The 23,736-nt window shown below is 38.2% G+C and overlaps 1 protein-coding gene across 5 annotated transcripts in view; it reads left to right on the plus strand.

Moving 5' to 3' along the window:
• NNT (nicotinamide nucleotide transhydrogenase) overlaps positions 1 to 20,326 on the plus strand; it is a 97,016-nt gene extending 76,690 nt beyond the window's left edge. For 2 of the 5 annotated variants that reach the window (XM_036845316.1, XM_036845317.1), the window contains exons 20-22: positions 14,662 to 14,780; positions 16,866 to 16,981; positions 18,520 to 19,488. In XM_036845316.1, coding sequence (XP_036701211.1) covers positions 14,662 to 14,780; positions 16,866 to 16,981; positions 18,520 to 18,669 — 385 coding nt within the window. In that variant the 3' untranslated portion in view covers positions 18,670 to 19,488. Of the gene's footprint in view, positions 1 to 14,661; positions 14,781 to 16,865; positions 16,982 to 18,519 lie in introns of all 5 variants that reach the window. The other 3 variants (XM_036845315.1, XM_036845319.1, XM_036845318.1) reach the window with 3 other exon arrangements.
• The last annotated feature ends 3,410 nt before the right edge of the window (positions 20,327 to 23,736 follow it).

A 23,736-nucleotide genomic window follows, 5' to 3' on the forward strand; every position in this document is an offset into this window, starting at 1 on the left:
TGAGTTGAAGACGCTTATAACCTCATTGTGTTTCCAATTCAGATGCTAGTTGAAATGATGAAGAACAGCAAGAGCGTAGGTCATTATATCCGAGTTTCAGAGTTACAGCTGGCACTATTTGGTGATGAATTAGCCAGTGCTTCTGGTTTTCTGAAAGAATATGGTGTGTTTCTTTGCACTGAGCCTGCCTTCTTGTAAAACATGGTGACAGGTGGGTGGGTGTGATGGGAGTTATTTGTGTAATTAGTCAAATGAGTGAAACTTTTGGTAGAAGAAAAGAAAGCTAAAGAGCACATGTGTATTCACTTACATCTCTATATTCAATCTATGGTATAAAATTGCCAGTAATCCCTCAGATCAAAATATGTATTTATTTTAACATCTTTATTGGAGTATAATTGCTTTACAATGGTATGTTAGTTTCTGCTGTATAACAAAGTGAATCAGCTATACATATACATACATCCCCATATTTCCTCCCTCTTGCGTCTCCCTCCCACCCTCCCTATCCCATGCCTCTAGGTGGACCCAAAGAACCGAGCTGATCTCCCTGTGCTACGCAGCTGCTTCCCACTAGCTATCTGTTTTACATTTGGTAGTGTATATATGTCCATGCCACTCTCTCACTTCATCCCAGCTTAGTCTTCCCGCTCCCCGTGTCCTCAAGTCCATTCTCTACATCTGTGTCTTTATTCCTGTCCTGCCCCTAGGTTCTTCAGAACCTTTTTTTTTTTTTTTTTTAGATTCCATGTATATGTGTTAGCATACAGTATTTGTTTTTCTCTTTCTGATCTAATTTTATTGATTTGAGTCCTCTCCCTCTTTTTCTTGATGAGTCTGGCTAAAGGTTTATCAATTTCATTTATATTCTCAGAGAACCAGCTTTTGGTTTTATTGATCTTTGCTATTGTTTTCTTTCTTTCTATTTCATTTATTTCTGCTCTGATCATTATGATTTCTTTCCTTCTACTAACCTTGGGTTTTGTTTGTTCTTCTTTTTCTAGTTCCTTTATGTGTAAAGTTAGATTGTTTATTTGAGATTTTTCTTGTTTCTTGAGGTAGGATTGTATTGCTGTAAACTTCTCTCTTAGAACTGCTTTTGCTGCATCCCATAGGTTTTGGATCATCGTGTTTTGGTTGTTATTTGTCTCTAGGTATTTTTTGATTTCCTCTTTGGTTTCTTCAGTGATCTCTTGGTTATTTAGTAATGTATTGTTTAGCCTCCATGTGTTTGTGTTTTTTACGTTTTTTTCCCCCGTAATTGATTTCTAATCTCATAGCGTTGTGGTTGGAAAAGATGCTTGATATGATTTCAATTTTCTTAAATTTACCAAGGCTTGACTTGTGACCCAAGATGTGATCTATCCTGGAGAGTGTTCCACGTGCACTCAAGAAGAAAGTGTAATCTGCTGTTTTCGGATGGAATGTCCTATAAATGTCAATTAAATCTATCTGGTCTATTTTGTCATTTAAAGCTTGTGTTTCCTTATTAATTTTCTGTCTGGATGATCTGTCCATTGGTGTAAGTGAGGTGTTAAAATCCCCCACTATTATTGTGTTACTGTCGATTTCCTCTTTTACAGCTGTTAGCATTTGCCTTATGTACTGAGCTGCTCCTATGTTGGGTGCATATATATTTATAATTGTTATATCTTTTTTTTTTTTTTTTTAAACCAATTTTTTTTTTAAAATTTTTTATTTTATTTATTTATTTATGGCTGTGTTGGGTCTTAGTTTCTGTGCAAGGGCTTTCTCCAGTTGCGGCAAGCGGGGGCCACTCTTCATCGCGGTGCACGGGCCTCTCACCATCGCGGCCTCTCTTGTTGCGGAGCACAGGCTCCAGACGCACAGGCTCAGTAATTGTGGCTCACGGGCCCATTTGCTCCGCGGCATGTGGGATCTTCCCGGACCAGGGCTCGAACCCGTATCCCCTGCACCGGCAGGCAGACTCTCAACCACTGTGCCACCAGGGAAGCCCTATAATTGTTATATCTTCTTCTTGGATTGATCCCTTGATCATTATGTAGTGTCCTTCCTTGTCTCTTGTAACATTATTTTAAAGTCTATTTTATCTGATATGAGTATTGCTACTCCAGCTTTCTTTTGATTTCCATTTGCATGGAATATCTTTTTCCATCCCCTCACTTTCAGTCTGTATGTGTCTCTAGGGTCTGAAGTGGGTCTCTTGTAGACAGCATATAGATGGGTCTTGTTTTTGTTTCCATTCAGCGAGCCTGTGTCTTTTGGTTGGAGCATTTAATCCATTCACATTTAAGGTAATTATCGATATGTATGTTCCTATTACCATTTTCTTAATTGTTTTGGATTTGTTTTTGTAGGTCCTTTTCTTCTCTTGTGTTTCCCACTTAGAGAAGTTCCTTTAGCATTTGTTGCAGAGCTGGTTTGGTGGTGCTGAATCCTCTTAGCTTTTGCATGTCTGTAAAGCTTTCGATTTCTCCATTGACTCTGAATGAGATCTTTGCCAGGTAGAGTAATCTTGGTTTTAGTTTCTTCTCTTTCATCACTTTAAATATATCATGCCACTCCCCTCTGGCTTGTAGAGTTTCTGCGGAGAAATCAGCTGTTAACCTTATGGGAGTTCCCTTGTATGTTATTTGTCGTTTTTCCCTTGTTGCTTTTAATAATTTTTCTTTGTCTTTAATTTTTGTCAATTTCATTTCTATGTGTCTCGGCGTCTTTCTCCTTGGGTTTATCCTGCCTGGGACTCTCTGCACTTCCTGGACTTGGGTGGCTATTTCCTCTCCCATGTTAGGGAAGTTTTCAACTATAATCTCTTCAAACATTTTCTTGCGTCCTTTCTTTCTCTCTTCTCCTTCTGGAACCCCTATAATGTGAATGTTGGTGCGTTTAATGTTGTCCCAGAGGTCTCTTAGTCTGTCTTCATTTCTTTTCATTCTTTTTTCTTTATTCTGTTCCACAGCAGTGAATTCCACCGTTCTGTCTTCCAGGTCATTTATCCGTTCTTCTGCCTCAGTTATTCTGCTATTGATTCCTTCTAGTGTATTTTTCATTTCAGTTATTGTATTGTTCATCTCTGTTTGTTTGTTCTTTAATTCTTCTAGGTGTTTGTTCTTTAATTCTTCTAGGTGTTTGTTAAACATATCTTGCATCTTCTCAATCTTTGCCTCCGTTCTTTTTCCGAGGTCCTGGATCATCTTCACTATCATTATTCTGAATTCTTTTTCTGGAAGGTTGCCTATCTCCACTTCATTTAGTTGTTTTTCTGTGGTTTTATCTTATACCTTCATCTGGTACATAGTCCTCTGCCTTTTCATCTTGTCTGTCTTTCTGTGAATGTGGTTTTCGTTTCACAGGCTGCAGGATGGTAGTTCTTGCTTCTGCTGTCTGCCCTCTGGTGGATGAGGCTATCTGAGAGGCTTGTGCAAGCTTCCTGATGGGAGGGACTGGTGGTGGGTAGAGCTGGGTGTTGCTCTGGTGAGCAGAGCTCAGTAAAACTTTAATCCGCTTGACTGCTGATGGGTGGGGCTGGGTTCCCTCCCTGTTGGTTGTTTGGCCTGAGGCGACCCAGCGCTGGTGCCTACCAGCTCTCTGGTGGGGCTAATGGCAGACTCTGGGAGGGCTCACGCCAAGGAGTTCTGGAGTCCCAGAACTTCTGTTGTCAGTGTCCTTGTCCCAGTGGTGAGCCACAGCCACCCCCTGCCTCTGCAGGGGACCCTCCAACACTAGCAGGTAGATCTGGTTTAGTCTCCTATGGGGTCACTGCTCCTTCCCCTGGGTCCTGATGTGCACACTACTTTGTGTGTGTCCTCTAAGAATGGAGTCTCTGTTTCCCCCAGTCCTGTTGAAGTCCTGCAGTCAAATACTGCTAGCCTTCAAAGGCTGATTCTCTGGGAATTCCTCCTCCTGTTGCCGGACTCCCAGGTTGGAAGCCTGATGTGGGGCTCAGAACCTTCAGTCGGTGGACTTCTGTGGTATAAGTGTTCTCCAGTTTGTGAGTCACCCACCCAGCAGTTATGGGATATGATTTTTTTGTGATTGTGCCCTTCCTACTGTCTCATTGTGGCTTCTCCTTTGTCTTTGGATGTGGGGTATCTTTTTTGGTGAGTTCCAGCGTTTTCCTATCGATGAGTGTTCGGCAGTTAGTTGGTGCTCTCACAAGAGGGAGTGAGCGCACGTCCTTCTACTCCGCCTTCTTGAACCAATCTAGGAAACAGTACTTTTTTGCCTTAATAGTATCTATAGAAGGGTTAAATGTGGCCTTTTGAAATTTGACACTATTCGACACTTGAATATTAACTACAACCAAGTTGCCAATGTGTGCACTGTTCGCAATTATTGGCCTCAGTCTATATTGACTATATAATTTCTCTAGTTTTTTTGTGTAGTTGCAAGTGCAAAGAATTTCTGGCTTTCATTGGACCATACTGATATTTACTGGGATTTCAAGGTAAAAATTAGAAAATTAATTCAGAAATGTTGACAACAAACCACATTTGTTTTACTGTAAAAATTTGTGTTTTTTTAATGTAAATGATCATTAAAAATGTGCATTTATTTGAACAATACAGATGAGCATTTATATCACAAAATGTATTTCAATAGACTATTATAGTTTCAGGTTACATTTTTTAAAAATAATTAATTAATTAATTAATTTTTGGCTGTGTTGGGTCTTTGTTTCTGTGCGAGGGTTTTCTCCAGTTGCGGCGAGCGGGGGCCACTCTTCATCGCGGTGCGCGGGCCTCTCACTGTCTCGGCCTCTCTTGTTGTGGAGCACAGGCTCCAGACGCGCAGGCTCAGTAGTTGTGGCTCGCGGGCTCCGTTGCTCCACGGCATGTGGGATCTTCCCAGACCAGGGCTCGAACCTGTGTCCCCTGCATTGGCAGGCAGATTCTTAACCACTGCACCACCAGGGAAGCCCTCAGGTTACATTTATTAAGGGCTTATGTATGCCAGGCATTGGTCTAAAGTATAAAAAGCTCTTTACATGAACTGTGTCCCTTGAATCTCACAATAATCCTCTGAAGAGGCTTTATTATGAATCCCATTGTACACATGAGGAAAGTGAGGCACACAGGTAAATTGTCCAAATGTTTTGAACGCAGGCAGTGGCACTCTAGAGCTTTTAACTGCTACTCTTTACTACTTCCCTGAAATCTTTCTCTAAAAAGAGATAATAGAAAGGTTGAGTCAGTGTACTTTATTGGGCACACTATGTTCCTTAAAACCCTTTCCTTCCCTCCCTTTATTTGAGTCGCTCTAATAGAGTGCCAGGTACTGTGGGAACTGATAAATAAGACACAGTTCCTATTCTCAAGTTGCTCCCAGTTTGGAGAGCACAGTTTTCAGCCAGTTACTATGATGCAGTGCATCGTAAGGAGGAGGAGCATAAGGAAAGAGTCCTTGGAGCATGGAAGATTTTTCTGTGATCGCATTTTAGTAGTTATTCCCCTTCTGTAGAATTACGTTATGGACAAGGACAGCTGATCCTGTTTTGTTAAGCATGTATACAATAAAGATAATTTTCATGGTTCATAGGGAAGAACCAAAAGGCTGGTAGGCTTTGCATTTTGGAATCCTGGATATTCTTCATGTGATGATGGAATGTTGATGAGCTTTGGCCCTTAGTTCCTGGAAATTGCTGGTCATGGGCAACCAATATCTGATATAATTAACTTTAATCCATACTTTGAAGATTAGCCAGTTGCATGGGCCAGAATTGTTGTAAATTCACATTGACTCATCAGCCTGCACATGCATATTTCTACAAATTTAGTGTGTTCCGTCTTTTCTCTCAAAACATTGGCATTCTCTTGTAATAGCCTGGCATGTGTTTCTTTCCAACTTTAGATTCTTAAAGTTTACTATAACAAATTATTATGCAAACAGATATAAAGTGATCTGTCCTTTGGGATATTCAGCATAACATGTTAGTTAGCTTTATGATTATTTACCCTTCACAACTAGCTCAACAGAAACATTGTCTTTATGCAGTCTGCAGCTAATCAAATATTACAATAATAACATATACATTTGGAGGTCTTTAATTTCTAATTTGGACCAAGACACCTCAGTTAAAGCATAAAGATGATTGCCAGATGGATTAATTTAAAAATAAGCAAAGGCAGTATTAAAAACAAATAAATAAATTTAAAAATTTTTTAAATTACTGGAATCAAGGAGGGATACAGAATTGGAATACAAAAGTAAATCACAAAGTGTGTATTGGTTTACTCAGCTAAAATAGAATCTCTAGTTCATGGAATTTTAGGACTGGAAAGGGAGTTTGTGGTAGTCCGAATAATGGCCCCAAAGATACCCACCTCCGAAGCCCCCAAACCTGTGAATATGTTACCTTATATGGCAAAAGAAACTTTGTAGATTCAGTGAAGATTCTGAGCTGGAGAGCTGATTCTGAATGATTTGGGTGGGCCCATGTAATCACTAGGGTTCTTACAAGAGTGAGGAAGGAGGGTCAGAATCAGAGAAAGAAGTGTGACAGTGGAAGCAGAAGTCAGAGTGATGTAGCCTCAAGCCATGGAATGGGGGCCTCCAGAAGCTGGAAAAGGCAAGGGACGGATTTTCTCCTAGAGCCTCTAAGAGAAATGCAGCCCTGCCGACACCTTGATTTTTAGCACAGAGAAACTGATTTTGGATGTCAGACCTCTATAATCAATTTGTGTTGTTTTAAGCTACTAAAATTGTGGTGATTTGCTATATCAGCAATAGGAAGCTAGTACGGACCTTAAATGTCATGTAGCACAGTGACTCTTAGTCTTTCTGAAGCCTCACCAATCAGGTTTTGGGGAGAGGAAGGGACCTGGGGGAAACAGGAAGCACTTGTTGATGCTCAGAAAGATTAGGAGAAATTTTTGGTGTCCAAGATTTACTATGAAGATCTCAAAAGAGCACATTCATTGCAGTTAGTAGTATAGGACTGAGGTAGAGCCATGTTTTGCAGTGGCTCTGGGAATCCTCAGTTCCACCAAAGCTGCTGCTCTCTCTTACTAGTAGTTTTGATCCCTCCCCCTCCTCCCATAAATGAAGGGCTGTCTCAGCTATCGTAACTGCCTTGACTACGTCCACTGCCAGCCAACCATCCTTTACATTTATTTGTGAAATCCCCTTGAATCCATTTTGTACTGAATTGGTGGTTTGTATGTCAGCTCAGATTAATGAACCTGTCTCTGCCTGATCCACAGGAAAGAAGCCTGAAACTTTCCCTAACTAGGAAATTTGTTCTAAATTGTTGACAGAAAGTCTTTTTTTTTTTTTTTTAAGTCTTAATTGAATTTGTTCTTCTGTTTTATGTTTTGGTTTTTTGGCCGCAAGGCATGTGGGATCCCAGCTCCCCGACCAGGGATCAAACCCACACCCCCTGCATTGGAAGGTGAAGTCCCAACCACTGGACCACTGGGGAAGTCCCCGAAAGTATTTTTTTTTTTTTTAAAGTTAATTCCAACTCTTTCTTTTTCATTTGAAGACTATTTTCTTTTCTTCTGTTTAATGAAAATGAGGAATATTTGGTCAACTTCTGTTTTATTTGGTCTGCTTGAAAATCAGTTTTGCCGATTTTTTTCTAGCCAGTTTATCTTTTTTCACTTAGAGCATGTTATTTTCTAAGTTGTTAGGTATTTTGTGTTTCTCTTGAACCTTATCCAAGTGCCCTCTGATCCTTTTAAGCTGCAACTCCCTGAACTAAATCTAGTTATTTAGTTTTCTCATTGGATCTAGTCAGTGGTAGAAGATAGAGTACCTTTTCCTGATGTGTGAAAACAACCCTACATTAATTTTGAATGTTGACTTGAAATTGACACAGTTGAAATATAGATTGGCATTAACTTTCAATACAAATCAGCTGATTAATGCAATTTGATATGTTAACTATATTACTAAGAACCTCCATAAAGTGAAATGACCTTTTCAAACTAAAATTTTTTACTTTAAGATGTGTTCTTTTGGAAATTATTTTGTTTCATCATTATTAAAAAATAATGACACATGAGGGTCCCTGAATTTAATTATAGAATCTCTGCCTTTGATGGGGCACATTCTTTGTGCCTTTAGTTCTTCCACTTGATATTTAATTGTTTTGTGTTTGTTTTTGTAGGTCCTTTTCTTCTCTTGTGTTTCCCACTTAGAGAAGTTCCTGTAGCGTTTGTTGTAGAGCTGGTTTGGTGGTGCTGAATTCTCTTAGCTTTTGCTTCTCTGTAAAGCTTTTGCTTTCTCCATCGAATCTGAATGAGATCCTTGCCGGGTAGAGTAATCTTGGTTGTAGGTTCTTCCCTTTCATCACTTTAAGTATATCATGCCACTCCCTTCTGGCTTGTAGAGTTTCTGCTGAGAAATCAGCTGTTAACCTTATGGGAGTTCCCTTGTATGTTATTTGTCGTTTTTCCCTTGCTGCTTTCAATAATTTTTCTTTGTCTTTAATTTTTGCCAATTTGATTACTATGTGTCTCGGCGTGTTTCTCCTTGGGTTTATCCTGTATGGGACTCTCTGCGCTTCCTGGACTTGGGTGGCTATTTCCTTTCCCATGTTAGGAAAGTTTTCGACTATAATCTCTTCACATATTTTCTCAGGTCCTTTCTGTCTCTCTTCTCCTTCTGGGACCCCCATAATGCAAATGTTGTTGCGTTTAATGTTGTCCCACAGGTCTTCATTTCTTTTCATTCTTTTTTCTTTATTCGGTTCCACAGCAGTGAATTCCACCATTCTGTCTTCCAGGTTACTTATCCGTTCTTCTGCCTCAGTTATTCTGCCATTGATTCCTTCTAGTGTAGTTTTCATTTCAGTTATTGTATTGTTCATCTGTTTGTTTGTTCTTTAATTCTTCTAGGTCTTTGTTAAACATTTCTTGCATCTTCTCGATCTTTGCCTCCATTCTTTTTCCGAGGTCCTGGATCATCTTCACTTTCATTATTATGAATTCTTTTTCTGGAAGGTTTCCTATCTCCACTTCATTTAGTTGTTTTTCTGGGGTTTTATCTTGTTCCTTCATCTGGTCCATAGCCCTCTGCCTTTTCATCTTGTCTATCTTTCTGTGAATGTGGTTTTTGTTCCACAGTCTTCAGGATTTAGTTCTTCTTGCTTCTGCTGTCTGCCCTCTGGTGGATGAGGCTCTCTAAGACGCTTGTGCCAGTTTCCTGATGGGAGGGACTCATGGTGGGTAGAGCTGACTGTTGCTCCCACTTGATATTTAAAGAACATAAAGTTAAAATATTCTGTACACCAAATATTTTGTGTATACCAAACCGTGCCTTAAAATACATAATAAATTAGTTTCAATTTAAGTTCTTCTTGGCTGAGATTTGGTTTGTTAATCTTGGTAATTTATTTTATTAGGTATTATAAGGAACTATTAGCTAGGGAGAAAAAGAAATACAGACTCTGCCCATTTAACCAAATGCCCATTGAGCAAAGTATCCAGATGTTCTAACAACTACTTATTATTGATCAATTTCGATAAAGTAGCTGTCAGAGAAAGCAGTGAAAGTCTTTACTGATTTTTTTTTTTCTTTCTCTGTTGAGCTCTCTTTAAGACCTTGCAAAATCCTGCTCCTCATTCAAGCTTTACTCCTTAGATTGAGCATGTGCTGCTGCTGATTTTTATCTGAACCAAACTTTATTATGATGGTGGCAAAATGGTGGTTTTATAACCCCACTACATTTATCAGTTGATGGTCTACCACTATAGGGGAGAGTGTTCCCACCCTCCCTTCCTTCCTTTCTTCCTTTCCTTATTGACTTATGAATCTGTTATCGGTTTTGACTCATGAATTCCCACTTTCCGCAGTGGGTTATAGTCCATGACTATCCTTATTTATTTTGATGTTCAAATTACTTTCTTTATACACCTTAGTGTCATACGTGCCTTTAAAGACACATGTCCATGTCATTCTTTCATGCGCATTTATCTTGCTTTGTGCTCTGCCTTCTTTCTTACTTTTTGTAAGGATTACACAAATTCAGTCTTTCCTCTTTTTTAAAATTCAATTGTTTATTACATATAAGTGAGCTTTACCTTCTCTGAGTCTGTTATTGTCTTTTTCTTACTGCTTCTGTTATTTCCTGTGAAGCTAAGGAATTGTTCATCCCTCCCCATCATTGAAGAAACGTTTAAAAGTCCTGAACTGGAGACTGTGATGCTTGTTTACAAAATCAAGCACCTCTGAAACTTCATTCATCATGCCTTTTCTTTTTCTACATTCATGTAATCAGCAGGCTTAGGAGTATATTTTGGTTATTTCAATATACTGCATTTTTCTCTCTATTTTTTATATTCATGCTTAAAATTCTATATTATTGTTAAAATATTAAAATGACATTCATGTTCAAGACTGAGGGTTAGTATTGATAACTCCCATTTAATGAGCATATAGTTTGGTGCCTGGAGAAATTTTTTTTTCAAATGTTTTATCTTATTGCCATTGTAAAGGTATTAAAATTTTAAAGTAGACATCTCAACCCAAGAGTCTGTGTAACATTTTGGAAATGCTTTCTCTGAGGCAGTTTGAAAATAGCTGCAGTAGTGCTGAATATAGTTTGTGTTACTACATGAAGAGTATGAACATGAATTGTCAGTATTTTGCCTCATTTCTTTTGTTTTCAGGAGTGATTAAAAACCCTGGTTTGGAACAGACAATGACATTAGGATAGCAATGTCTAGCCAAAAAAAAAACAATCTTGTTTTTAGAGAACATTTAAACATTTTTACTCAACTGTTGAACTGTTACATTTCCAAAAAATGATTAATTTTATTTATTTATTAATTTTATTCTCACCAAAATAAAGTAGTAAATCAACTATACTTCAATAAAAAAAATAAAACTCTAGGTAGCCCACTGAGGGAAGAGATGATAAATGCCTTTTAAAAGAGTCTTACATATACACACCAGTATATATAAAATAGATAACTAATAAGGACCTACTGTATAGCACAGGGAACTCTACTCAGTACTCTGTAATGGCCTGTTTGTGGAAAGAATCTAAAAAAGAGTGGAGGGACTTCCCTGGTGGCGCAGTGGTTAAGAATCTGCCTGCCAGTGCAGGGGACACAGGTTCGAGCCCTGGTCCAGGAAGATCCCACATGCCGCGGAGCAGCTAAGCCCATGTGCCAGAACTACTGAGCCTGTGCTCTAGAGCCCATGAGCCACAACTGCTGAGCCTGTGCACCACAACTACTGAAGCCCACGCACCTAGAGCCCGTGCTCTGCAACAAGAGAAGCTACCGCGATGAGAAGCCTGCGCACTGCAACAAAGAGTAGCCCCTGCTCACCGCAACTAGAGAAAGCCTGCACGCAGCAACGAAGACCCAACGCAGCCAAAAATAAATATAAATAAATTAAAAAATAAAAAAATAAAAAAGAGTGGATATATATATATGTATAACTGATTCACTTTGCTGTACAGCAGAAACTAACACAACATTGTAAATCAACTATGCTCCAATAAAAAATTTTAAAAAGTCTTAGATAATTAATAGTCCATTCTATATAGTTCATTCTACCTCCTACCCCTAGTAATTTTTCAGAACCTACTTCCCCAGCATTTAAGAGGTGCTGGTAAATGTTTTGCATTGTCGCAGGTACTTTGTGTACTAAGAGACATTTTTTTCTCCTATGTCCATGCAAATACTTAATTAAATTAAAAAAAATTTATAGCTTATAGTATTGTTTGAAACTTTCTGGGTGCTCAGTTTTTCTCAACACTGTAAATTGGATTCTTAGAACTCCTTATTTCACCCATTCAAGCAGAGATATATAGGTATTTCTCAAACCTCTTCTACAGAGTTTAATATAGCCCTTGGCATGATGTGGGCTTGTAATAACAGGTGGTTAGTACTCTATGGGAAAATTGAGAGAGAGGGAGCTATTAAGTAACTTACTGAACGTCATGTAACTAGTTAACTTGAGCTACTAACTAAACAAAAATACCTCGTAAATGCTTGACTATACTGCCTATATTGTATAGTAGTGAAAAGACTCTTGAGGCCGAAAGACCCGAGTTCGACTTACAGGTTAGCTATACTAAAAAAGTTGTGCAAATTGTATAGCACATCTCAAAGAGTCAGTATTAGCCATTATGCCCAAATATATGCTGGCAGCCCCTCATATATATTCTTGCTCTCTTCTTTTTTTAAGGTACAGGAATGTAGCTCTAAAGCCCAGTTTATTTAACTAAGTCCTGGATTTGAATCAGCTGCTCTAAATTCTAATTCTTGATGGAGATTATTAAAGATGATTAGGGATAGAATGAAATAATATATAAGAAATTTGTAAATTGTATCACAATATAAAAGCATGAAGTATTAATTTATTTTAAATGAAGTTAATTTTTTCCTACCATAAAATTGTTCATTCTCATAGAAAATTTGGAAAACATTTTTAAATAGAGGAGAAGTAAAATGATTTGTACAAAAATCTGTTGTACAACCACCTAGAGATAACTGTTTTGTTTCCTTTTAGCCCTGAGTTTCTGTTTTTTTAAATATAAGTTGATTATTTAGGAACATTCAGTGGTCCCAGAATGAAGATTATATAAAAGAGAATTTGGGGGACTTCCCTCATGGTGCAGTGGTTAAGAATCCGCCTGCCAATGCAGGGGACACGGGTTTGATCCCTGGTCCGGGAAGATCCCACATGCCATGGAGCAACTAAGCCTGTGCACCACAACTACTGAGCATGCACTCTAGAGCCCACGAGCCGCAACTACTGAGCCCAGGCACCACAACTACTGAAGCCCGCGCTCTCTAGGGCCTGCGTGCTGCAACTACTGAGTCCACGGGCTGCAATTACTGAAGCCCTTGTGCCTAGAGCCTGTGCTCCGCAACAAGAATAGCCACTGCAATGAGAAGCCCGTGCACCGCAGTGAAGAGTAGCCCCAGCTCGCCGCAACTAGAGAAAGCCCACACGTAGCAATGAAGACCCAATGCGGCCAAAAAAAAAAAAAAAAAAAAAAAATTGATTAAAGAGAACCTATCATTTTATATCTTGTTTTCCAATTACGAGCTCCCCAGTAATTCAGGCACTTCATTATCAGATTATCTTCATTATCTTCATTTAAAGATGTAGAAAACCATATATCAGTTATTTGGACAATATAAATAGCCACTTTATAGCTCTTTTCAGGTCTGCTTTTGGGAGGGGTCAATTCCTATGGTTTTTTAATCTGTTCCTAACAGGGACTGTGTTACGAGTGGGGAGGCCTGGCTTGGCAGCAGTTCCTGTGAAAAGTAACAGGGCATCTTTTTTTTTTTTGGAGTACAACTGCTTTACAATGGTGTGTTAGTTTCTGCTGTACAGCAAAGTGAGTCAGCCACACGTATACATACATCCCCTCTTCCTTGGATTTCTTTCCCAATTAGGTCACCACAGAGCACTGAGTAGAATTCCAATAGGGCATCTTAAATAACTGTCAGTGATAAAAACCAGCAGTGTGGTGTGGGAGCTGTTACAGACTTAGGCTTCTGAAAGGGGCCTGAGGGTATGACTTTCCTGCTGTGCCTTGTGCATCTAGATCACATCCAGCATATTGTATTTACTGTGGGGGACTGAGGTTTGAGCTGGACGGTGACAATATAGGAACAGGTGACTAGGACAGCAGTGAGTCTAGAAGTCCTGTCAGTCATTGAACAGTTGAAAGAATTGAAGATGTTTTGCTTAATAGGCATCCTAGGTTAGCTCAGAGGAATCCACATGTGAAAGAGGGAGTAGACCCTCAAACTACAGACCTTGGAAAGCAATGAGTTGGAGGTTCTTTTTGGTTTAATATAATGAGCATGTGTGTATGTGATATGTAATATATATTTATATAGTTATTGGGATTTTCTAGTAATGGAATAGAGCTAGAATGGAGTTAGTTTCTGGTCACTGAAGGTATTTAAGCTGAGGTTGGATGGATCCCTGCCTAGAGGTAGTATAAAATGCATTTCTTCACTGGATTCATTCATTCATTCACTCACTCACTCACATTGTATTTGGTCCTTCCTGTGTGCCAGGGACTGTGCCCAGTGCTGAGGAGACAGAGATCAATACTGTGGGCAAGAGGTTGGATTACATGACTTCAGAGATCCGATTATGGCTGTGGTTGAACGAAATTGCTTGATGCTTCAGTTTCTTTTGCCTTAATAAAAGAGCAGATGTCTGATTTGTGTATTACTCTGCCTTTTAAACACTCCAGCGTGTTACTATCACATTTCTTCTGTGATGTAGAGTAATGCTGCATATTACTCTCTGAAAGTAGGCCTTTAACTTATGTGCATGACAGTGTTTTTCATGGCAAACGTTTAATTCCAGGCTGACTTCAAAAAGATTCAAAAATTATCATAAAGTATCATGAGAGAACATAATGCTTATTAAATGTAAGGTGATATTATTAATGTTGTTGGGAGTTCATTGAACTTAAAACATATATGGAAGAGTCAGATTCTAAAGTCACACTTATTTTTTTGAGAGGAGTTACAGTTTGTATATACTGAGATCTTGAATCTCCAAACCTTACTATTTGTAGATTGACCATATATCTAGACAGATTCTATTCCTGCTTGTAGAGATCAGATAGTACCAGGAGAAGCAGAGGTGCCAAGAACAAAGTGTGCAGATTTGGAGGTGATATTGGGGTCTCTGTACATTTCGGCCCATCAAGTAAGGCCAGCTGTTCATTTGTTTCATGTCTAGGTTTGGAATTCACCCAGTTGCAGGCCGGATGCCTGGTCAGCTTAATGTGCTGCTGGCTGAGGCTGGGGTGCCATATGATATTGTGTTGGAGATGGATGAGATCAACCATGATTTCCCAGGTAAGTGATGGGGATAATGGTAAAGTTTAGGTATTCTTAGTATGAATAGAGTGATGCCAGTCTTAGGGCATAAATTGTGGGATTACTGAAGACCTACTAGTCAGATGAAGAGTAACCTGCTCCTAGTGAGTATGCAGTTGAAATTAAATAAGCGAAAGACAATACTGAACAAGGTGCAACAGATTTATAAGCAGCATGGGTAATTTTCTCCCTCTGAGGAGATCTGAAGGATGGTGAAAATCTTGGGGAGGCAGTGCAGTGGACTGCATTGCAGAGGGATTTGGAACAGACCTGGCTTTGGAATCCAGGTCCTGAGTCTCATTTGCTTGTGGCCTTGAACTAGGTACTCAACCTCAGGTTCCTCATTTATAAAATTGCTTCTGCTGATGATTTAGTGTCTGATTCTTGCCAGTGTCTGAGATTTTACTGGTTTTCAGTTGTACCAACTCATGGTCAGTAAGTAGTTTTCTGTTTTCTTGAAAGTACCAGGACCTCACTAGATAAGGTGTTAGACTTTGTGGCTGTCACTGGGTAGATGTTGAATGCTATGACATTTGGCCCCAGATCATGTTTGTGAAAATTAAACCAGTTCCCTCTGGCACGTATCCACTGTAAACTTAAAAAGTCCTGTTTATTAGAGAAAAATAATGAAATTGTGTGTATGTCTAGATTCACATGGCATTTTTGGCAGAGTTCTAAGGTACCTTATATTATGATCCTTAAAGACGGAATTTAGACCATTTTAATTTTATGCCCCCTTTCAGATTTCACTGTTGCTAAATTATGTGTGAAACCTGCCAGTTCCAGGAATTATGGACACAGCTTTAATATAGTACAGACTCTTAGACCATTTTCTTTTAGACATTGAATTGCATATTAAGTAGTCATTTTAAAAGTTGAAAATGGAATGCAGATCCTTTTTTTTTTTAACATCTTTATTGGAGTATAATTGCTTTACAATGGTGTGTTAGTTTCTGCTTTATAACAAAGTGAATCATCTATACATATACATATATCCCCATATCTCCTCCCTCTTGCGTCTCCCTCCAACCCTCCCTATCCCACCCTCCCTATCCCACCCCTCTAGGTGGTCACAAAGCACGGAGCTGATCTCCCTGTGCTATGTAGCTGCTTCCCACTAGCTATGTATTTTACATTTGGTAGTGTATATATGTCCATGCCACTCTTTCACTTCGTCCCAGCTTACCTTTCCCACTCCCCGTGTCCTCAAGTCCATTCCCTATGTTTGCGTCTTTATTCCTGTCCTGCCCCTAGGTTCTTCAGAACCATTTTTTTTTTTTAGATTTCATATATACGTGTTAGCATACGGTATTTGTTTTACTCTTTCTGACTTACTTCACTCTGTATGACAGACTCTAGGTCCATCCACCTCACTACAAATAACTCAGTTTCATTTCTTTTTATGGCTGAGTAATATTCCATTGTATATATGTGCCACATCTTCTTTATCCATGTCACAAAGAAAGAAAACTACAGTCCAATATCACTGATGAGCATAGATGCAAAAATCCTCAACAAGATACTAGCAAACAGAATCCAACAGCACATTAAAAGGATCATACACCATGATCAAGTGGAGTTTATCCCAGGAATGCAAGGATTCTTCAATATATGCAAATCAATCAATGCGATACACCATATTAACAAACTGAAGGAGAAAAACCATATGATCATCTCAATAGATGCAAAAAAAGCTTTTGACAAAATTCAACACCCATTTATGGGAATGCAGATCTTTAATGTTACTGGCAAGATCATTTTGGGATCATAAACGAGCTATAAAGTCAGATTAGGTAGATCCATTGAGGGGAGGGAAAGCATAATAATGCAAGTTCCAGTCAGGGTGCTCAGGTATCAGATGCAGGACCTATTGCTTTTAAGCTGTGTGACATTGGCTAAGTTACTGAACCTCTCTGATAAAGCTCTTTGTACAGTGCCTGGCACAAGTGTTTGTCCTATAAATATTAGCTTCTGTTGTTGTTGTTGTTATAAAGTCAGGTCACCATAATTTGCCTGAAAGTAAAAGTGACCCTTTTAATTTTTGTATTTTCTTTTATTATGTAGACACTGATTTGGTCCTTGTAATTGGAGCTAATGACACTGTTAATTCAGCGGCTCAAGAAGACCCCAACTCTATTATTGCAGGCATGCCAGTCCTTGAGGTCTGGAAATCAAAGCAGGTAAAGTTTCAGACTTGTGTTTCATTCTAATAATTAAAGGTCTCTTAAAATACATACACAGAACTTTCCTTGGTCACTTGATGAGAAATGATGATGCCTTTTAGGAGACTCAGGAGTTAGAGGAGATTTAGGGTCCAGCTCTCTACATCCAGCTTCTGTCTGTTCTGTGGTCACCAGAGGACCTGAGTGAATGCCCTGATCTCGATTAGAACTAGAAGAGATTATCTGGGTGGGTTAACACAATCCGTAACCACAGCTGAAAAAGGACCTGTGAGCTTTTGGGATGAGTCTGGCTGAATTCCAGGCCGAGTCCAGTGAAGCAAATGGCTTCCCTCCAGGACACTGAGGCAGTATCGTCGCCTTCACATATGACGATGAGCACAGTTTTTCATTTAATTTTTTTGAAAGGGAATTTGTATGTTATGGAGTGTACAGAAGAAAGGTGATTTAGAAAACCAAACAATCACATGGAAGGAAGCAAGCCCTGCTCACAACACATTACTTCTGAAAAAGCTAATTGCTAGATTGCAGAGAACGCAAACGCTTATAAATTTTCCTCTGCCCCGACTGTGGGCAAGTCTATTTACCATTCTCAAGTCATATCTGCATTTTAAGAATCATTATGACGTAACGTATATTTTCCCTTTAATTTGTCTCTCTTTATTGTAAATGTGTGAGTTTTAAACATAGTATTTGTGGTGAGTGAGTAGATATGACATGCACTTGTTCATGTGTATATGGACAGTTGCATTGACCACCAATATTTGAGTTTGTAGGGTACATTACTGTATTAATGGTATATGGAACATGAATAACTTTGCTCTGCTTCCATTTTTGAATAGACTGCGTGTCCTAAAAGACCATAGAAAGGCTTTTCATTTCATGAAGAATTGACTTGATATTCAACAGGACAGCAACATCCACAATCCGTGTAGTTGTAAATGTCTAGAACACATCGGTATTAGGGATGGATGGACTTAGCCCTTCATTTTTCTTCGTGGAAGCATTCTGTTAGTCATTAGCTCTGTTCTGTGACACACTAGATTGCTCTTTGCGCTCTTGTCTTATATCCTTTCTGTCTGATATCCTTTGCTTTAAAGCAATGGACTAAGAATCATACCGTTTTCCCACTCAACTACATTTATCTTAGGATGGGTACTAGAAGCTTATGCACTAAATTTGTTCTCTTTAGCCCATTCAGAGAAAGATGCTTATTTTTCTGACTAGAAAATGTTATACATAGTCTTTATAGAGAAAAGCACTGAGAAAAAAAATCACTTATCACTTGGAGATATACTATTGTTAAACATGACCTTTTCTCTAATGGATATAAGAGTACGGGCACATTTAAAGAATTAAAGTTAATACAAAGTAAACATGCATGTAAAACTACTCCTTGTGTATTTTAAGTCTTTGTAGTAAAGAATTAGTCATGGTACCTGCTTTGTTCAGAGTCAGGGCAGGGCAATGTTGGTTTGTCGAACAGGTCCTGGCCAGGTCTGTTCAATACACCGTCTCACTTAATCTTTGGTTCTCAGGTCATTGTTATGAAGAGGTCCTTAGGCGTTGGCTATGCTGCAGTGGACAATCCAATCTTCTACAAACCTAACACAGCCATGCTTCTAGGCGATGCCAAGAAGACATGTGACGCCCTGCAGGCGAAAATTAGAGAATCCTACCAGAAGTAACACACAGAGTCAAGCTGTTGTCTAACCAAGCCGCCTCTTCACTTGTGGGAACAGGCAAATAAATTATTAACGTATACAGCTGATACACATCTACATCAGAGCTCTTGAAAGAAAAGGAAGACTCTGAAGAAAGCAAAGCAAATACAGGGAAAATTTTCAAGAGCAGCAATCCGTCAATTTAAAAAAAAAAGGATTGACAAGTCTAAATGTCTTCCTGTGCATATTTTTTGTGTTATGAATTCCAAAAGTATTTTACACAAGGAGAAGGAACAGCCTCATTTTAGATGTAATCCGTTTGGATTTTCCTCAATAGTCAGCAGTGTTTTAAGAAATTAAGTCTTTATGATTTTTTAGGACTTACATTATACATAGATTTGAAAAAATCGGACGCAGTGTAAACATTACAGCCACCTGCATTTATGTTTTTTCAACAAATGTGACTAATTTGAAACTTTCATCAACTCTTGAGCTGTCCCCTTACCATTTAACCATAATCTGAATTAAGCACATCAAATTAGTTTCAATTTTTCAAACTGTACTTCTGATTCTATATTTCAGGGGTGTATTTTCTCACTTCTATTTTAATACATTAAAGGACTAGATAATCTTTCAGAGATGCTGGAAACAAATCATTTGCTTTGTATGTTTCATTAGGACACCAACGAAACGTATAATTTGAAATCAGTATTAGTTGTATTTTTTAAACCCCATTTCCAATTGGAGGTCTCTCTAATTTCAATCAATTTATAATGTGTAGTACTGTATTAAGTGCACTTGAATGGAATTCAACTATTTGACTAATAAAATGAGTTCATCATGTTTGCATAGTGATGTAGCAATTGTCTCTGGTGACGAAAGGCTAAAATCAAGTAATTCTGCCTGTTATTAATATCTGAGGAAGATTTTGCTACCATGAAATAGATGAGATTAATCTGTCTTAACTGCTTGGAAGAATAATTTTTTTCCCAAATCAGAGTGTGTTTTAAGGTGTTATGTAAATGATAACATTTGAGAGAAATGGTGGCACTTTTTAGCTACCTCTTTGTTTAAGCGCCTGTAAAGATTATGTCTTTTTAGCACCAGTAAAGATTATGTCTTTTGCAGTAAAAGTGTAGATTTTCTTCGTGACTTTGCCATTATGCCAAAAGCTCTGTATAGGTTGAATGTGTGAAGAATATTTGGAATATCTATCTCTATATATAATTAATTTGGCATTAAGTTTCTTGAAACAATTATTAACATGTAAAAAGTATCTCTAAATCAGAAAAAGAAATAACTGGTGTGAAATTTTTTACTATAATACTCATGTTTATTGAGTTTAAAACTCATAGCATGTGTTGGTTTGGTAATCAATTTCTTTTTTGCTGTGCCTGAGATTAAGATCTGTTTGTGTGTGCATGTGTTTTAAATCAGGAAAGACTCCTTTTTAATTTTTAAGTGGTAAATGCAATTTGTTAATGGATCTCAGGTCATTTGTAACCTCAAGACTGGATTATATCATGAAGGTTCTATTAGAAGAAAGTAAATAGTATCTTGAGTCATGCCCTTTTCCTTTTCTCAGAGTAGTGGTAGGTATATCTGGGAAGCAGCAACTTGGATTTTTTGTTTTTTGAGATAATTCCTGCATTCAATTTAAATTAAAATAATTATACTTGGATTTATTAATTTATTTCCATCATTTACAGTAAATATTTTTCTATATTTTAAAAATTTAGGATGATCTCATTTCTTTGATACTTGCTAATCCTTTGTCATTCAGTTGTGTTAATTGAATTGAAAATTCATGCTCTGGTTGGTTTTATTTTACTTTATTGTTTAAGTGATTTAAGGGATTTTGGGGTATTTAATTTCTTAAAGTAATACTCCAAAAGATTGTTGATCTTGGGTTATTAATTATGGCGAGATCGAAAAGCAACAAAAATAATTTTCGTTCACCTTATTTTATTATTCCTCCCTTTCTGATAAATCATATAACTGATAAATATGACTTATTTTAATTCTGTGTTGATCTGTTGTTCACTATGTCTTTTTGAAATTCAACTAGAAATAATTTTTTAAAAATCCATTATACCCTACAGTCTGTTACCAAAAAAAAAAAAAAAAAAGAATTAGGCAGTAAAGTGCTAACATTGATTTGTCTTTTTGGCCTTATTAACCATCCTTTGTTTTCTCACGTTTGTCTTAATTTGGGAGTTTGTGTTTAAGTTACGCATCCAACTAAGGAATAGTATATAGTAAATGTATAAGTTTTTATACATTCTATCTATCTATCTATTGATTTATCTATCTAACTTTGGAAAGTTTTCCGGTACATAAATCTCTTTATCATTCTATATACTCTTCTTTCTAGGGTTGTAATAGAGAGGACTAATCTGTTCATGCAGTAGACTTTCAGATTTTCCTGAGCCAGTGAGTATCAGTTAAGTATTTGGTAATGAATCTGGAAGGTGGGCCTTGGCCTTTCTGATTGCATTTAAGTCATTACCCTAACTTTCAGATTTTACTGTTTTCCTATCCAACACAAATATGGGATATATTATGTATCATTCAGCTTTAGGGTTTAATTCAATTTATCTGATCCCAAAGCCTTAGTTTGTATAATTAATAACTTATAACCCATATGTTCATCTGACTTAGAGGCAAATTTTCTAGTCCCCTAAGGCATAAGTCTTGTTAATTAAAGCATTTTAGTACTGGAAAGTTGGACAGCTCTTTTGTATAGATAGGGGAGAATAGTTCAGATATCTAATTTATAGCTCTTGCCAGTTTTTGAGAGTCTTTGCCAACAAATATTACTGGGGCAGAATGGTTAAAAAACAAAAACAAACCCAAACCCCAAACTTCACTCCAGTGGCAGCAACTTTCATAATCCAGCTGCTCTTTGGATTCTCAAGGGAAAGAAGAATTAGGTTAATTAACAAGGAGAAAAAAAAACTTTTTTAAGTGAAATTTTTAAAGTTGATTTACTAAGGCAGCAAAAATAGTAACATTTGAATTTCAAAGCACTCAAGATTGCTGTTCTTAAACTCTTATTTCTTAGACGTATGTATTGGGCTGAGGAAAATTGAACTGTTTTCTTCACTATTTAAGTAATTACAGACATTTAACACTGTAAGTCTGGATGGAGATCTTTTGGATGCTGGTAAAATAGTGATATAGATGATGAGACAGTAATTAGAATGACCAATATTTGAAACTGTTACATATAATGATTAAGATAGTGGTAGGAAAAAACAGTTGGATCATAGCAGATAATTCATTTGGGGGAAGAGTGGAAAACCATATTGGATCTCGGTCATGTTGATTGTCAAAGCATATGACTGCCTTGTTCTATATGAAATATTTGTACTTCATATTCTTGCCAAAGATTACAACCTTGAACTCTGCTTATCAGTTCTTTCCAAAAGCCATTTGTGAAGAATAATACTAATGGAAAGATTGCTTAAATGATATGGAGTCCAGTTTGCCCCTGGATATTTCAAGTTTCACTCATAGACCAACTTCTTCAGAGAACTGGGTGCTTGGGCTGCCTTGTCTGGGTCACTGTGAGTAACAGAGACGTGAAGGCACTGGCATGGAGAGGGTGCTGGTGAGTTCAGGGGGGGAAGCCACGTGGCAGCAGTGGACTGGCAGGGACCAGAAGTGGTTGTCACGGACTTTGAGAAGAATTGAGGAGGGGATGTGGATTTGGGGTACTCAGGTGACACCTGACGTGATGGTGGCGTGATGTTCCTTCCCCTCGCAATGGAGAGAAGTGAAAAGGGAAGGGAGGACTCAGCAGGGGGCCAAGGGTGCTCCTGTTTCCTCTACTATACAGATGGAAGAGGAAGATCTAATAACCTTTTTCTCATTCTCCTTCCTGTTGCATTTGGGAAGATGAAAAACCCAGCAGCAATGGGATCTGATGTACGGGATAGTAAAAACCCATGGAATGAATCATTTAGGAATTGAAATAAGGCCATTTTCCCCCCCATCCTCCTCCTTTGTTTTTGGTTTACGGTAGGAAAAGCAGAACTTGGGAACTTCTACAGTAAGGTATAGGACGACATTTAGCCTGTGAACTTTGCTTTAAACCAGTCCTTTCCTGGAACTGATTTTCCAAATGCCAGTGAGTTGCTGTCCACCAGCCTTGGTTTTTTTCTCGCTTCTTTCTCCCAGTTAGGGAGTGCGCTTTCCGGAGTATAATACGGTGGCTAAACCAGTACAGCAGAGTCTTGTGCTGGTTAATTCTATTCAGACCTTGTGATTCTAGTCCTCTACTGCACACACAGGGTTAGAACTGAAAGGTCACATCTAAACCTCTCCAGAGGAATGGGAGAAAGTGTGACTAAATACATAACTCCTTTGAATTATATCAGCAGGGTGATGATTTTTTCCTCAGAGGGATGAAACAGAATGTCATGGCTTTATCTTTAGAATGTTTCGTCACTACTCTCCAAGTTTACTGGAATGCTATGCTTCAGAAATCACGCCTTCTAGAAAAGGCCTTTGAAAGCTTTCAGGGCTTTACTGATTCATGGAAAATTTTATTCTTGCAAATTATAGTTAGCTCTGTGGTTTTGTCCCATTGGGATATATATGGGCATGGAAGCTTAGGCATACTTCAGGTCCACACCCTTGTGTCTGGGGATAACTGCTTCATTAGTGCTGGGTAGAATTATAGTAACTTGGAAACATGGACTCATAAAGATTAGAATGATCATTGTAAATGAGACCAATAGAACATTTAAAGACTATGGCAAAAAATCTTACGAGGATACTGTATACATAAGAATTTCAGAGTACCTATACTGGCTTTGGTCCTTGCTGTAATGCGTCTCACCCAGAATACTGTCCGTGAAAGTAGCAACAAAGGTGGATTTTAGTGATGAACCCAGGTTGAAGAGTCGGATAGTAGTGTCACTATGAAGGATGTTACTGTTTTCTACATAATGAATCACTTTTGGTCATGCTTACACTTCTGGAGTGTATCACCTTTTGGTAAATTAAGCCATTTTAATAAATATATTACCATGCAGGGCAGGAGGGAGGGGGGTGCATTTTTATGTGTGTTACAGTTGACTTCTA

This window comes from Balaenoptera musculus, chromosome 3 (assembly GCF_009873245.2).
Source record: "Balaenoptera musculus isolate JJ_BM4_2016_0621 chromosome 3, mBalMus1.pri.v3, whole genome shotgun sequence".
In the NCBI taxonomy this organism is placed as follows: Eukaryota; Metazoa; Chordata; class Mammalia; order Artiodactyla; family Balaenopteridae; genus Balaenoptera; species Balaenoptera musculus.